The sequence below is a fragment of the Phalangium opilio genome, unplaced genomic scaffold (assembly GCF_054372755.1).
Source record: "Phalangium opilio isolate 3A_F unplaced genomic scaffold, DU_Popi_V2 ptg000079l_1, whole genome shotgun sequence".
Lineage (NCBI taxonomy): Eukaryota > Metazoa > Arthropoda > Arachnida > Opiliones > Phalangiidae > Phalangium > Phalangium opilio.
The window spans coordinates 6,615,920-6,630,880 of NW_028324187.1; the positions used below are offsets into that span (position 1 = coordinate 6,615,920).

General features: G+C 38.6%; 2 protein-coding genes across 2 annotated transcripts in view; one reads left to right on the top strand and one right to left on the bottom strand.

Annotated features, from left to right (window-relative positions):
* Rab30 (RAS oncogene family member Rab30) overlaps positions 1–14,961 on the top strand; it is a 57,057-nt gene that overhangs the window by 2,926 nt on the left and 39,170 nt on the right. The window lies entirely within an intron of this gene.
* Positions 1,897–14,163, bottom strand: LOC149654496 (zeta-sarcoglycan-like). The gene is made up of 8 exons (XM_089846056.1): positions 13,665–14,163; positions 5,437–5,719; positions 4,583–4,684; positions 4,053–4,140; positions 3,844–3,963; positions 3,711–3,783; positions 3,521–3,644; positions 1,897–2,680 (listed from the first exon to the last, which is right to left on the bottom strand). The coding sequence occupies exons 2-8, from the start codon at positions 5,716–5,718 to the stop codon at positions 2,471–2,473; spliced, it is 999 nt and encodes a 332-aa protein (XP_089702182.1). The 5' UTR covers position 5,719; positions 13,665–14,163; the 3' UTR covers positions 1,897–2,470.

Here is a 14,961-nt window from a genome sequence, read left to right on the forward strand (position 1 = left end):
AAACTATTCGTATGATTTAAAGTGTACTGTAACGTTTCTAGTATCTCTTCACGCTTAACCTAACCTACCTTAGAGGGCGTGCTCCCGCCCCTGTGTGTTGGGTTTCTCTTTAAGAAATTAATGTAATAGTCTATGTACAACCTATTACTTAACACCTTACAGTATCGCCCCACCCCCTTCGTCCCCACAGACGGGATGGGTTATCTTTAAAACAAGACTAGAAAGAATTTTCATCGCAACATTCTTAAAAGAAATTTAGGAGTTGCACCAAAAGAAATTAGGGAAAATCGTAACTCTCCTTTCTCATATTTACCGACTTAGAGACAGTAAGGACAAAGATAGGTAGTTGCAAATAAGCCAGTTACCTTGTACTCCTCTATCTCTTAGTCCCACCTTTACCTGTATTATCTTTGTATCAACGGACACAAGTTTGAACTGCCTGCCCCGTAACTAAACTCAAAAGTGTCTGGTAAAAGATACAACAGAAATTGAAAAATCGAATAGCGCTTGGGCTGTCTTTGTTTCAAGAGAGATAGTACAAGTATTGCAAGTACTTGTAGCCTTACCAGTACTTGTATCTCTTAGTAATTAAGCCAGAGAGGGGGGCAAGAGTTGATTGTTCCCCCAAAACATTAAGCAGCCTCCACTGTAAGTTGGATCAATTCTCAGGAGCCGAGCTAGGTTTTCTTATCAGCTAAAATATATTGCTTGTAAATCGCCCGAAACAAATGAATGCCTAACCCTTCCCCCCATTCAAACACTGTTTCCCCTCCCCCCAAAGGAAGTTAAAACCTCTAATGAGAACAAACCTTTTAACACGTGTATAGTCGCTAAGTGTCGCCCGATTAACTAACTCTCTCTGTACTGGGTTTGCTATATCTGAATTAAGTGTAATCAGCAGAAGGGGATAATAGAAGAAGGATGACACTCTGTATCCTCGATCTTAATACTTTAGTTATAACATGATTTTTGTTTGCTCTCCTGCTCATCAAACTTCAGATGGGCATGCATCGCACCGTGCTAGGGTTAAGTCTATAATCGTTTGTTTGTTTGCTAAATCCTCGGAAATCAATTAACCAGCAAACGTTGATTGTCTTGACGTGGGACAAAATTCCACAAGCGCATGCGCCTTGGTTGGCAAATAGTTAAGCAGCGCTAATAGATATAGTAATGATGAGGTAATTAACTTATTACATGGCGTATGGGATTCGGTTTAGTAATCTTGCTATAATAAATGTTCTGAATGATGTTGGGAAGATTCATGTTACAATTACTCCGCCCGTTTTATGGTGGTGGTACACTTCTCTCGAAGAGAAGTATTATATACTTCTGTTGTAATCTACGTATCCTTGCGTTGAAGAATTGACCGAGGACTAGTATGGATTGAGTTAGTGTTAAGCCACTTACGTTCATACTTATACTTGCACAGTTTTTTTTCTGACTTGTGGCTGGCAACCTTGTTGTATGTTAAGAAAGACTTGCATGTGTTAAATTTTAAAACAATGATTTCCCACGTGAACCACTTTTCTAAAACATAAGCAGTAGAAGAAAAACTTTTGGAACTATAGAGTGTCTTGAAGATTGAACGCGTTGCGGAGTCATGACAGCACGCGCTGTAAATTTATACCGTTAAAGGCTGCAGGTGCCAATACCCCATTTTTCTCCTATGGAGAATTCATACTCCATCAGTGGCTTGGAAAGAAGCAATATACGAGTAGATTGAAAATAGCGAGGTATTGGAATTGCGCCATAGAGGCAAGTCGCCAAAAAACTATATAAAAGAAGGGATATGATGGATTACGGAGCCCCCAGTAAAAAATAAACACGGGGGTTTTACCCCTTGAGTATTTACTGCATTTTATATCTAAATACCAAATTAGAAAAATTCAGTTTTAACAACGAAATGGAACCATTTTATTTAATTTGAAAGCGTAAAGTTACATTTGAGATAATATACTTAATATTGGGGGGTAGTTACCCCTTTCCCCCATCCAAAAGTATGTCATTACTCTTGGCTGGTCCAAGCATAGCTCTCGCATTGTAGTAAGTGGGGTTTCAAACCCCCAACCCCTTTGATTCAATCGATATTTGAAACATTGTTAAAAGTTGCGTTGCATCTATTTTTCGATATCGGAAGAAAGGTTTCAGATTTGCCTACCCCCCATCACACACCCCAATTGATCTCCTTTTGTACCAGCGGTTTTATGATTTACCTATAATGAATACCAGGGGGTACGACCCCCGTTACCGACCGACATTTAAACCACCAGTCCGATTTTATTATAACAGTACATGGGGGTTTCATTTCTGGGTTGCTTCCCCCGGTCCCCTTTCAAGTTTATTAGCGTCATTATTAAAATGGATATCGTTTGTGTGTTTGTGGGGTTGGTTGGGGGCGGGATTTGGGGGGTTTTTCGCCCCCCTATTCCCCTGTAAAGTTTTATTTGTTCGTAATTTGTTTCACTTCACGTTACGTTTTGGGAGAATTTGATCTTTTTTGCAATGGTGTCGTTTCGCACGTTTCCTTACTGGCTTCGCAAACTGCTTCGGGTGCCACGACGAATAATCGGCCGTTTTGACACGCGCAAATTTGATAAATTCCTTTGTACGTGTTGCCGCGCGTTGTTGGTAATGCTTCCTTTAGGTTGCGTAATTCAATCACCTCCGAATCGAGACTTATCTATAATTTAGAATAATTTAAAACGTAATTAAGATACCATTTTACTTTGAACAACTATATACTAAATATTGACCTCAAGGTCATAACCGTCCAACACGTTAACAATTTTATATTACAAATTACCTAACAGTTATTTCAAGGAATCTCACTTATAGCTCCTCATTTTACTACTTAAATTATTGGGGGTCAAAGGTTAATTCAATCGAATTTAAAATAAGTAAAATTTGAAGCTCCTTTTGTCGAAGTTCTGAACTCCAACGTCGTAACTTTCTAAGTCACTAACAATTCTACAAGAGACATTATTTGAAGGAACGGAACGTAATTTTTTACTTAAATTGTTGGGGTCAAAGGTTATACTAAATATTGAGCTCAAGGTCATAACTGTCCAACTCGTTAACAATTTACCTTACAAACTACATAACAGTTATTTGAAGGAATGTAACTTATATAAATATCCCCTAATTGTATCACTTCAATAGTTGGGGGTCAAAGGTTAATTTAAAGTCGAATTTAAAATAAGTTAAATTTGAAGTCCCGTTTGTCGAAGTTCTGAACTCCAACTTCGTAACTTTCTAAGTCACTAACAATTCTACAAGAAACATTATTTGAAGGAATGGGACGTCTTGTTTTACTTAAATTGTTGGGGTCAAAGGTTATTGCAAGTCAAATTTAAAATAAGTGAAATTTGAAGTCCCTTTCTGAACCCTAAGGTCCAACTAACTAACAATTCTACCAAGGGAATACTATGAAGGAATGAGACTTATATACCCTAATTTTATAACTAAAATATCTGGGGGGGTCAGAGGTTATGGAGGTCAAAATAGTTAAATTTCAACTCACGACGCCCTCTCTTGACTTGACATCAAAATTCTTCATGCAAGTGAGGCTAATATCTCCGGCCCTAGACTCCAATGAGACCCCTTCAGGTGCTGAAATTCTTAAAGACCTCGTTGGTGACTCCAACCTATAATTACAAGTATTTAAACCCCCAAATATCCACTCAGAAATTTAAATGAACTTTGACCTATACCTGAGTTGTTCAAATGGTTCTGTTCTAATCAGGGGAGTTTGAACTGAACCCGAGAAGCGAACACCGCCAGGTGCTAAGATACGTACCCAATTAGTTCCCCTTAATTATTAAGGTACTTGTCTACTTGACTTACCAGTAATCCTCAAGGTCTTGGAATGAACGGACACTTGGTCATCGGTGGCCTCGAAAAGGACGTCCCCTCGCGAATTCTTCACCGTGAATCTGTCCGCCATTGACTCCAATAAGGAAGATCCTGAAATGCATAATATTCAATCGCGTTTATGACATAGAGAATAATTATTGAGAGGAGTCGATAATATTTAGTTAAATTGAGAATCATACCCATGTAGAGTTGATTGGTAATAAGGCCTCGCGTATTTCTGGCGTTCAAAGTGATGTTATTGGCTGATTCCAACTTCAGTGGTTTGTCCTGTAAGAAAATTTGGAGAATTGAAAATATTTCTCGAGTCTGTATCAAAGATTATTCAGTTCTGTTCAGTTTAAGTTTAGGAAAAACGGGAAATAAAATGACCCCTTTTTTTCATTCAGTTTTGACTTTATAAAGGAAACAATTGCTTTAAAAAGACCCTTTCTCCATTATTTTAAAAAGAATTGCAGCCTTTCAATCTTACTTCCTTATAACTCAAACGGAACGGAAGTAAATTCTTTACCTCCTGTAAAGACGTAACTATTTCGTTCTAAGTTCTGATTTTAAAAATGTAGTTCTTAAATTACGCGTCTTTATCTTATGTCTGAAACAAGCGGGGGGGGGGGGCTACATCTTACGTAACGAGGATAGGATTTGGTGCTGCGGCTTAATTGTGTTGTTATGGATACTTATTAATTAATGATATGCTAAATGCTATATATACCTTTCTCGAGTGGACTTCGGAAGCCCATAGAGAGTGCAGGAACTCTGATTCTCCTTCCAAGCGTAATCCCGCCTCTGTCACGCGTAACTTGCCCATTCCGCCCTGCAGTTAATAATATTAAGACACATTACTATAATATAAGACAATAATACAAGTTAATAATGAGCGCCACTTCTATATGTTGTAAAAAATTGGAACATTATAAGCACTTTTTCCTTAATTGTAGACACCTTATTATCTATTCTTTTCCCTGTGGGGGCCTTATTTGCCATCGCGGTTTGATGATACACAGTGCGATTACTCTATGGAATGTAGGCTTTCATGGGGTATTTTCAAATTTGCTCTATCTCTGATGGATCAAAAGATATAATGTTTTGAAGATTAAGTTGAATTTTATTTTTTCTTGATTAGGGATGCTCAAATAATTTTTATTCTGTGGGCCTTATTTAACATGGAAATTTAATGAAACTTGGTGCGATTACTCTACTGAATGTAAGCTTTCAGGGGGTATTTTTAAATTTACTCTATCTATAATTGTTCAAAAGATATGGTCAGTTAAAGACAAACTTGTAACGACAATCTTCTATCTTTAACTAATTACATTATTGTTATCTTAGGTGTAGTTTTTATTCTGTGGGCCTTATTTAACACGGGAATTTTATGAAACTCTGTGCGATTACTCTACGGAATGTAGGCTTTCAGGGGGTATTTTCAAATTTACTCTATCTATAATAGTTCAAAAGATATGGTCAGTTAAAGACAAACTTGTAACTACACTCTCCTATCTTTAACTTATTATTGCGTTATTGTTATCTTAGGTATATGATATGTTAGAATAATTTAATCAGTCTTACGACACTGAAGTCAAGTACACGTATGATCCAAACGGTCAAGGCGATGTTGACGATCAACATGGCCATAATTAACATGACCAAACAGTACAGACATTTCTTCCGCCATCCGTAAATTCCAACATGGTAGATCGTGGTGTCCAGCGTGTTGGGCATGAATCCTCGCGGGTCATCATCGTCACCCAAGGTATTAGTGTCGCCATTTGAAACCCAACTTCTTGACCAGTCTTGAGAGGCTGACGTCCTCGCGTGAGGGTTTTTGCGACCGGTTCTTCCGGTTCCCATCCTGCCCCAAAATAAATTAGAAACTGTATTAAAAATTGTATAATGGACCAACTCAAATCCTACCCGAGAAAGATGAAGGACAAACAGGGATGCCAAGGGTCAGGGATAACCTGGAAAAAGTGAGGTGGACAATGTACCAAAGAGGTCATTTATTTATTTATTTGCGTTCTAAGAACTTAATTGATTTTAACGTGGATAATTTCTTGGGGTTACAACGTTGAACTGTGTTACTTACACAGCAACGTAAAATTGTGGCAACTCATACCTGGAAAGTTAGCTGAACTTAGCCTAACTTTGAAAGTAAACTTAGAGTATTGCTAGATACTACGTATTTGGGGTGGGATATATAAACTTCCGTATCAAAAGTACCTCGTAGTCATAAAGGTATGAAGTAATAGAGATACGTACATATCGTGGACTCTATTCATATCTTGGATAGTTGGGCTGCTGCCGGACCTATACTCTATACTTTAATGTCTGCCCTCGAGTCCAACATCAACACCGACAGAGAGAAAGTTTCATACTATTTCTCTTGTAAGACGACGTAGTTGTCTCCCTCCAGGAAGCTAGCGTTAACCTCCTCTACCACCTACCTTTCTTGGCTGGCAACTAACCAAGAATTTAAAGATAGCGCACCCCTAAGTACTTTTAACTCTCAAAAGTTTAATCGTTTAAGGGCACGCCATCCATGTTTTTCTTCCCGTATCGTTTAAACACCCTGTATACGCGAAGTTAGGGACCTACCAACAACACTCTGCGTAGGTCAGTTGTAAACAACTATCGGTTCCATTATGCGTGTAATATCTACAGAGTTGAAGCGTGACGTGTCCATTATCACCCTAAAAATCGACAAGAAATCTCTCTTCTGTAGCAGCTATGGCTTTCTTAGATGCAATATATTAAAAAAGCGCAACGAATTTATAACATGCTGCTTATCTGTCATTATTTAAACCACGCCTTATCATTACCATACCCAGTTACAGCACGTAAATGAAAGAAGTGCTCTCTTAACCTTTTTATATCAAAGGACTTGTCGTGGCAGATGGGGCCCGTGTTCAGTGTGACCGTTCGGGAGTTCCTTGGGTTCGCTCTTGGTTCAGACCGTTCCTTGCCCCATTCCGTGAAGGTTTTGCTGGGCCGTTTCGCCCCCACCCAGGTGTTGCCTTGGCTCGCCCCCGCTATTGGCAACCCTCTAGGGGTCGCGGATACACTATTTGTTTGGGCCGTATGTCACTGTTGTGCTTGGAGAGAACTTCCCCGTCCCCTCGAGTCTTCTGCTGCCTTAATCCTTCCCTGTCACCGACCACCTCCTGAATGGGCTCGCCGCTTACGGTGTCCAGCTTCTGTCACCTGCTCAAGTGGCGTTTGTCGGTCCCACTGGCTGATCCCGTGTGCCATGACGGCGGTTCCGCAGGTTCAATTTGGAATATGATGGGGAGGGGCGCTGATAAGGCCCCCAGCTATGTGTAGCGCCTAATCAAGGGTTGTGACATGCAATTATTATGAAAAATCTTCAGGATGACGATGAATGTGTCTGAAATGCTAGAGATCTGTCTAAATTCTAATCTTAAACAGCAGTAGAATGTATAAACCCCATATTAAATCATATTCTCTAATCAACATGTTGAGAATAACAGCTTAGAATAACTTTTCTTTCTTTCAGAATTTAGGGCTATGATTTTCATGTGGCCATTTTTAAAGATGGTGTCGATAATTTCGACTTCGAGATATCCATTTTTTGTTGTTTATTACGTTAATGAAAATCATCTATTCAAAAAAGGAATTTCAAAAAGATTTATATATTTGAAATATATTTAGCATTTCCAGCAGTCATTTTCGAAGATGGCGCCCAAACTATCAGTAGCACGTCTTCAATATTCAAGTATGATGCTTAGACGGTCTTCAACATAATTATTACCAATTTTCATAATTTTTCAACCGTATACTGTATCTATATGACATTGATGGCGGCCATTTTCCAACATGGCGGCCAAACTATCTGATTAATGGCTTCAATATTTTACTATGAGGTTCACAAAGCTCTGATTGTAATACCTATCAATTTTCATAATTTTCCAACAACATGGTGAAATATACTGTACCTAGCATTAACGGCGGCCATTTTCAAATATGGCGGCCAAACTATTGAACACAGAGCTATAAAATTTTGCCATGATGTTCTAGTGGTTACAATAATAATGTGTACCAATTTTCATATTTTTTGAAGAAGAACGTGGAATACATTGTAGCTAGCATTCCCGGCGGCCATTTTCCAAGATGGCGGCGAAAGCTCGCGCTCTACAGCAGGGGACTTTTAGTATATTTTTTGTTGGGTCAAAAACAACACATGTACGAATTTTCATCTTTATGTTCAAATGTTCTAGGTCAAACCCTAAAAGTCCTGGGCTAGTACAGTACTTCAGTTATAAACATTGATACAGTGTTCTTTGGTTTTTGTGGAGAATACCAAGGCAATGACTTGAAAAACACTATAGTTCGGTTTTAAATATAAAACACTTTGTACATCGGCTTTTGGGTTTTTTTTTAATGAGACGGGTGTCCCAAAAGCAGGCCAATGTTTTAAACTGTACATGAAGTTAATGACTTAAAGAACACTCTGTTTATTTCACCCTGTACACAAAGTTAATTACTTTGAAGAACTTTCTATATATTTTACCCTGTACACAAAATTAATTACTCGAAGAACACTCTGTATATTTTACCCTGTACACAAAATTAATTACTCGAAGACCACTCTGTATATTTTACCCTGTACAGATAGTTAATTACTCGAAGAATACTTTGTATATTTTACCCTGTACAGATAGTTAATTACTCGAAGAATACTTTGTATATTTTACCCTGTACAGATATGACTCGAATAATACTAATCTGGTAGTTCGGTTTTTAAAACAAAAAAACCACTCACACGGTACAGCGTATCTTATGGTTATATTAAGGTTTTTAAGGACCTTTATGGATTGGATGGAGATATTTGAAGATATCTTTTTACCATAAAAAGGGGACCGACCATCCTGGATGGTTTTTCCGTATCAAATATCATCATACTTTGGTTAAGTTCTTAAAGAGATCTCTTTCCTAAGAGGTTTTGTCCATTATACGCTTACCCGCAACACTCTCTTCATCTCCATCTTCATCCTCCTTTTGATGATGACGTGTTAGGAGCTACGTACGAGATATATTTTGTGCAAAGAGCTTAGAATATATATATATCCTTGCCTGTCAATGATCAATATAAACTGGGAAAAGTGTGGTCGGTAGTCACTCAACCCCTGCTATACTTTATGCATGACAAGCGGTGTCCTTTCCAGCGATAGCTTATTTAAATGCTAATATAAAATTATATATTATCTTCAGGGATAGATTTAATTTTAGAAGTAGGAATGGATAACAGAGTAATATCTGGGCGCGCGTCAAAGTCCCGGACCCCCTTCCACGGGACGGGGGGGGAGTATGAAAGAAGGCGGGAGGGTCATAGCGACAGAGGTAAAAAGGAATTACGTATTTTTCGCTGTTCCCGTCAGCAACGTCATCAAACGTAGTTTAAGTGAGTCAGCCAATAAGATAATTTAAACTTTTCGCTAGTACGTGTTGGAGGGAGGGGCTCTACACTGGGTGGTCTATGAGTCGGAATAACTGAAGTAAATACTAACCGTTAGACTCCATTCCTACTTCAAAAATTAAATCTATCCCTGATATTATAATATAATTATTATTAAATGTCAAATTTTAAATCGATTATTATTCTTAGAAATAAATTTTCTTGGTAAATTTGTCAAGGATATGCGGAGTTGGGTTTTGAGATTTGAAGAATTTCTTCTTAAAAAGTCAAAAAAATCTTTTGGTATGACTGACTGATTTACTAACTTATTAGGGGTCAAGTAGGGTCAACCATATACCATGCCCCTTTTATTCTAAAATGACTTGAAAGTCAGTGAGAAAGTGCGGTTGTATTTTTGAAAATCGTAAATGCGTAACGCCGGAACCACCTACGACAACGTATAGCTTTCAAAATCGGTCAGCTCCATGGAATTTCTTTCTTTTGAATAAAGAAATTGGCCTATAGCTAGCTATAGCAATTCCTAGACTCTATATATGGAGAAAAGTAGACAGGCCCTTCCCCCCAACCCTGTCTTTGAATACATTATGCAGTACGCGGGGGGATAGGAAATTGTTTCCCCCTACTCTTTATTTTGACAGCTGGAAATAGAGGAATTCATCCTGAAAGTTAGTAGGAAGTAGAGAGACTGTGAGAGTGCCTTATTTTTAGCTTCCTATAGTTTTAAACACAGCCAACACACACACTTTTGGGGAAACGGAAGATTTATTTATAGAAAATTTCTCTCTCCACCTTTTTCGTGTTTTTGCTGGGATGCAACTAGGGGTCTAGAATACGCAAATAATACAAGATTTTCATCCTGGAATTACTATACCCTGATTTGTAATAGAGGCTCAGTTCCAGATTAACTCCTTCGAAGATTGCATTCGACTCTCTTCATTCGGAATACACGCGTTGTTCAAAATTCCAAATATTTGCATATACTTCAAGTTCAGATATCCAAAGAACAGATGAAGGGATAGAGAGTGGGGTGGGACACTTCATCTATTTCAGAAAGCCTAGTCGTTTGTACGTTTGATCTTTATGATCTACATATAGAACTTCACAATTCGTTAATTTTCGAATTTGATTTTGCAAACCAAACTGCATTGTTGATATAAGTAACACCAGGAACACATGAATTTCTTCGACTTGGAATCTTAAACATGCGACATTTTCTTAGCCTTTCTGCTTGAATTAAAGGGGCGGAGGGTTAAAAACCGCACCCCTGGCGTCATCTATAATGTATTTCAACTTAGGAACTACGTGACACTGACTTAGCTAGTGACCTATGCGGGGCATTTTCTGGGCCTTTCTGCTTGAATTAAAGGGGAGGAGGCGTAGCAACCGTCACCCCTGACGTCATGCATAATGCATTTTAACTTAGAAACCACGTGACATTGACCTACGCGCGGCGAAACCTAATGTAAACAAGTACTTTTTGCGTGTTCTGATCGAGTAAACGTTATTAGCCAATGAAATGCGAGGAAGGAGGAGCGTACAGTTTAAGCCCCTCCCCTTACCTTCAATCAGATATTAGTATGGGGTCTATGGTCTCTTAAAGATTCCAAGTATGTATTCCTGGTAACACCATAGAAATTTATGTTAATTTTTTTTTTGGAAGTACTTAGTTTGGTGGGTTTCACACTGAACTGTTTGATGTTTTGTGTCTGCATTGGAATTAACCTGGGTTAAAGGTACGACATAGAGTTTAGTGTCTTTGCCGTGTTGGGAATTGTCATTTTGCGGTCAACGCGGGCGCCTAAGAAATTGGGTCATCGCTTTGATTGAATCTTCGTTGCTCCAAAGAACCTATTATTATACCAAAATTCATCGAACCAGGAAAAGGGGGGGGGGTATCTATACCAATTATAAACAGACCCCGACAGATTAACCGGAACAAGACACACACACATTGAGAGAGAGAGTGAGAACCTAAGATCGTTAAGGAAACCGCAATGCATTGTTATACCTATATTAGGCAAAAGCTGACACAAAATACCCCGTTTTGGTAATAAGCCCTTGTAAACATTGTGAACTGTATGAGAAAATGTATACCTTGCAGGCTCAAAGTCAAATCTTTAGAGTTTTAAGTCGAAAATATGAGACTGTTGTGCAAGAAGTCATATCTAGTTTATTAGGGAGAATTCGCCACATTTCCAGCTTTATCTCCAGTCCAAACGTAGCCTATCCGGAGTTAATCCCCGCCTCTAAACTACAACCAGCATCTCATTGGTTCTTGAAAACTCACGTCAGCGCGGTGTCGCGAATGACGAAAATTACGTATTTTCCGACTGAGGAGAGGCAGCGAAATAGCCCGGCCTCTTCTTACATCCCCCCTTGTATTTTCAAAGGGGGACTGGGACTATGGCGCGGCGCGAATACTTAGGCACCTTATCCCTAGTAATCTAGATATAACTTCTTGGTTGTCTATAGGAGTGCTTATGTTGGAGTTTATAATTGGTTAGTTTTGGGAATGGCTTGTTAAAATCATCTACTTGTTCCCATACCGCCGTGCCTGTCAAAGACTTCAAAATTAATTGCACCAACCACATCGTCCCCCCATAATTGCGAGTCTCTAAACTCGCTTACAACAACCGACCCACGCACGCTCACGATTTTTCTTAAGAGTCTTTATTTATTGGGTTTAATTGGCCCACCCGTTGGCCAAACAATAGGCATGCAGGGAACACCAAGTATTTATATATGACTAGCAATTAACGAAGGGGGATCCGTGGATGGCTAACGTTTTATAAGATGGCAGAGGACATATTCAATTATCCCAAAGGCTTGCCAGCTATAAATTCTGGCCTCTCAATCAGTATACTACTTAAGAGTAAATTAACGTCTCTGCTAAACCAATGTTCTTTTGAGATTTGAAGAATTTCTTCTTAAAAAGTCAAAAAAATCTTTTGGTATGACTGACTGATTTACTGACTTATTAGGGGTCAAGTAGGGTCAACCATATACCATGCCCCTTTTATTCTAAAATGACTTGAAAGTCAGTGAGAAAGTGCGGTTGTATTTTTGAAAATCGTAAATGCGTAACGCCGGAACCACAATTCTGCTTCACAATTCCCAGGGCCATAGTCCCATGCAGGTGAAGCAAGCTGGACTGGGTGTTGATCAGTCCGTTACTTATGAACTTAGAGGGGAAATAATTGAACTTATGTCAGGACTTAAATGCCTAGAAGGAAGTAGAGAAGGTGTCGATAAAGAAAAGTCATTTCATTGCGAGATATCCACACCTGATTATTCCAAAACAGAGAAAGAAAACCAGAGAACTAATTTCCGGTTGTTTACGAGAAAGACATACACTTTCTAGTATCTTAAACGCTCACTGCCTACCACCGTCGTGTCTCTCGCCATCGTATCTGTCGTCATTGTCAAAGGAGGTTTTACCCCCCAGGGAGGAGGAGGGGGTTGTCTCTCGCTTTCTCTTTGTTTCCTCTTTGAACCCCCCGAAGTTATGTCTTGTACGTCCTTTTAAAGAGATTGCGACGACGAAGAAGGAAGGACAAGTTTTCAAAATAAGTTCCGGTTTTGGCAAACTTTCATAGGTATAAAATAAAGACCCTCGTCAAAAGATCCTATGCAGGATCGAACTATGGTGACATACATTCATTACACTACAATACCCTTAAAGGTACGGAACGGGGGAACTGTCATTACTCTTTTGGTTCTTTGAAGGGAAGTGAGGGGAAGACAGGGTTGTTATTGTTAATGGTGGACAATATTCAAATATGTTTTTAAATCAAATTTCTCCTGTTATAGTTATTGAATTTTGGGAATTTATAATTTGGGAAATGAATTTTTTAAACTGTGGTTATTTTATTTAAAATTGTATTTTGAAATTTGGAGGAATTACTCTATTTAATAGGTACTTTATTGTGATACTTTTAATTTTTCTCTATCTGCTCTAGATAAAGCCATTTCTCTAATTTCTTTTAATTATAAACATTAGATAAATAAGTGATTATATATTTTATAGGGAACATAATAAGAGTGGGCTGCATTGGAATTCCTTGAAAAGTCCTGGAATACCATATTGGTTCGGTACATTTCCTACAGTATTACTAGCAAGAAGACTTACGTAATAAATTTATAAGTTAATTTTATACTAGTCATTTTTAAACACAAACATCAAAATGACTTTTTTACGTCACAATAAAATATGGGAAAATGACTTTAAAATGGCTCAGAGACAACACGCTAAAGTAATTTAATTTTGACATGAAATATTTGTGGTAAAACCCTTTGATACTTAATTTAAACTTAAAGATAATTGAAATTAAAAAAATGAAGAAAATATTGCGAACGTACTTACTTGTTGATATGTGTCGATCAGCGGATCTTAATTAAACAGTGACGTAATTACTTCTTTTAAAGTCAACATTTGAGTTGAGTCTGTTGCCCGGACTCCATATCAAGCTATATATATTCTTGAATCCCCTAAGGGTTGTTCGGGCGACCCAAAGAAGAACTGAGCAGTTCTGTCCTTCGGGGTAGGAGTAGTGAGAGAGAGAGAGAGGGAGTGGGTGGGGAAAGCTTGACCAGCCACTTGAAGTGAGATCTCTTAAGAGAGGACACGAAAACTTTACACACCACTCTGGTTGCGCGTCGAACTAACACTGACTAGTCTTGCCAACGTTTTACCACCAACTACCAAGAACCATCCAAGAACTCCCCTTTAGTAAGAAAGAGGATCCAAAACTCAGAAGGAAAGTTTATCTCCAGGCTGAACTGTCTTTGGATGAGATGGGGAGACGCGCGGCGGCTTCCTCTAGCGGAACTTCCCGTAACTAAAGATATAGTTAGACGTATATTCACTTAACCCTTCCCCCACTCCTCGTGTCCTGTCCTGTTATGTTCTGTGTGGTAGTTAGTTGAGTGACCAGGAGGAAATCCATTCCTAATTCCCCTGCAGTTTGTGCTCGGTGCTAATGTAATTCTAAACCGACGCAATCCGACCAGCCGTTTATTCATTTTCTTTGTCTCCTTCTCATGGCAACAAGTACCTGACATTAACTCCGGAAGTTATCATAAATATACCTTAAGTGACGAAGCTTCTAATTACGTCTATTTATGATAAAGCTCCTCGTTACCAGACAAATTCTTTCAAGGGGTATCATAGCCCAAACTGAATACTCAAGGGTCAATGTGTCAAGAGACTCGAGGTTACTTCAATGGTGTAGATATTTTTATGATTTTGAATTAAAACTAACCATTAATAATTAAGTGGCAGATGAAAACTAATACTTAGAGGTCAAAGTTCAAGTTGGTCGCGGTAACGGTCTATTTTTGTTGACTTTGCATTAAAACTTTAAATACAACAATTTAAAAGGTGACATTATTAGACGCCGGAGTATAGACCTGTTTTTCGTTATTGATAACTTCAGGTGTTAGTATTTGCGCGTGTTTTTGGGTGGTCGTTTGGTGGTTTGAAGTTGTCGCTCGGCTTGTCACCTGGCCCCCGCTTTGAATCAAATATCATTAAATACGAATTAAACGCGCCTCTTCGCCCAAACTCCTCTTAATATTTTGGTGTGCGTCGTCTCTTCCTGTCTTGACGTGTCCTTTATTTCCGCGTTGACAACCAACAATTAATTTCACTGCTCTGGATT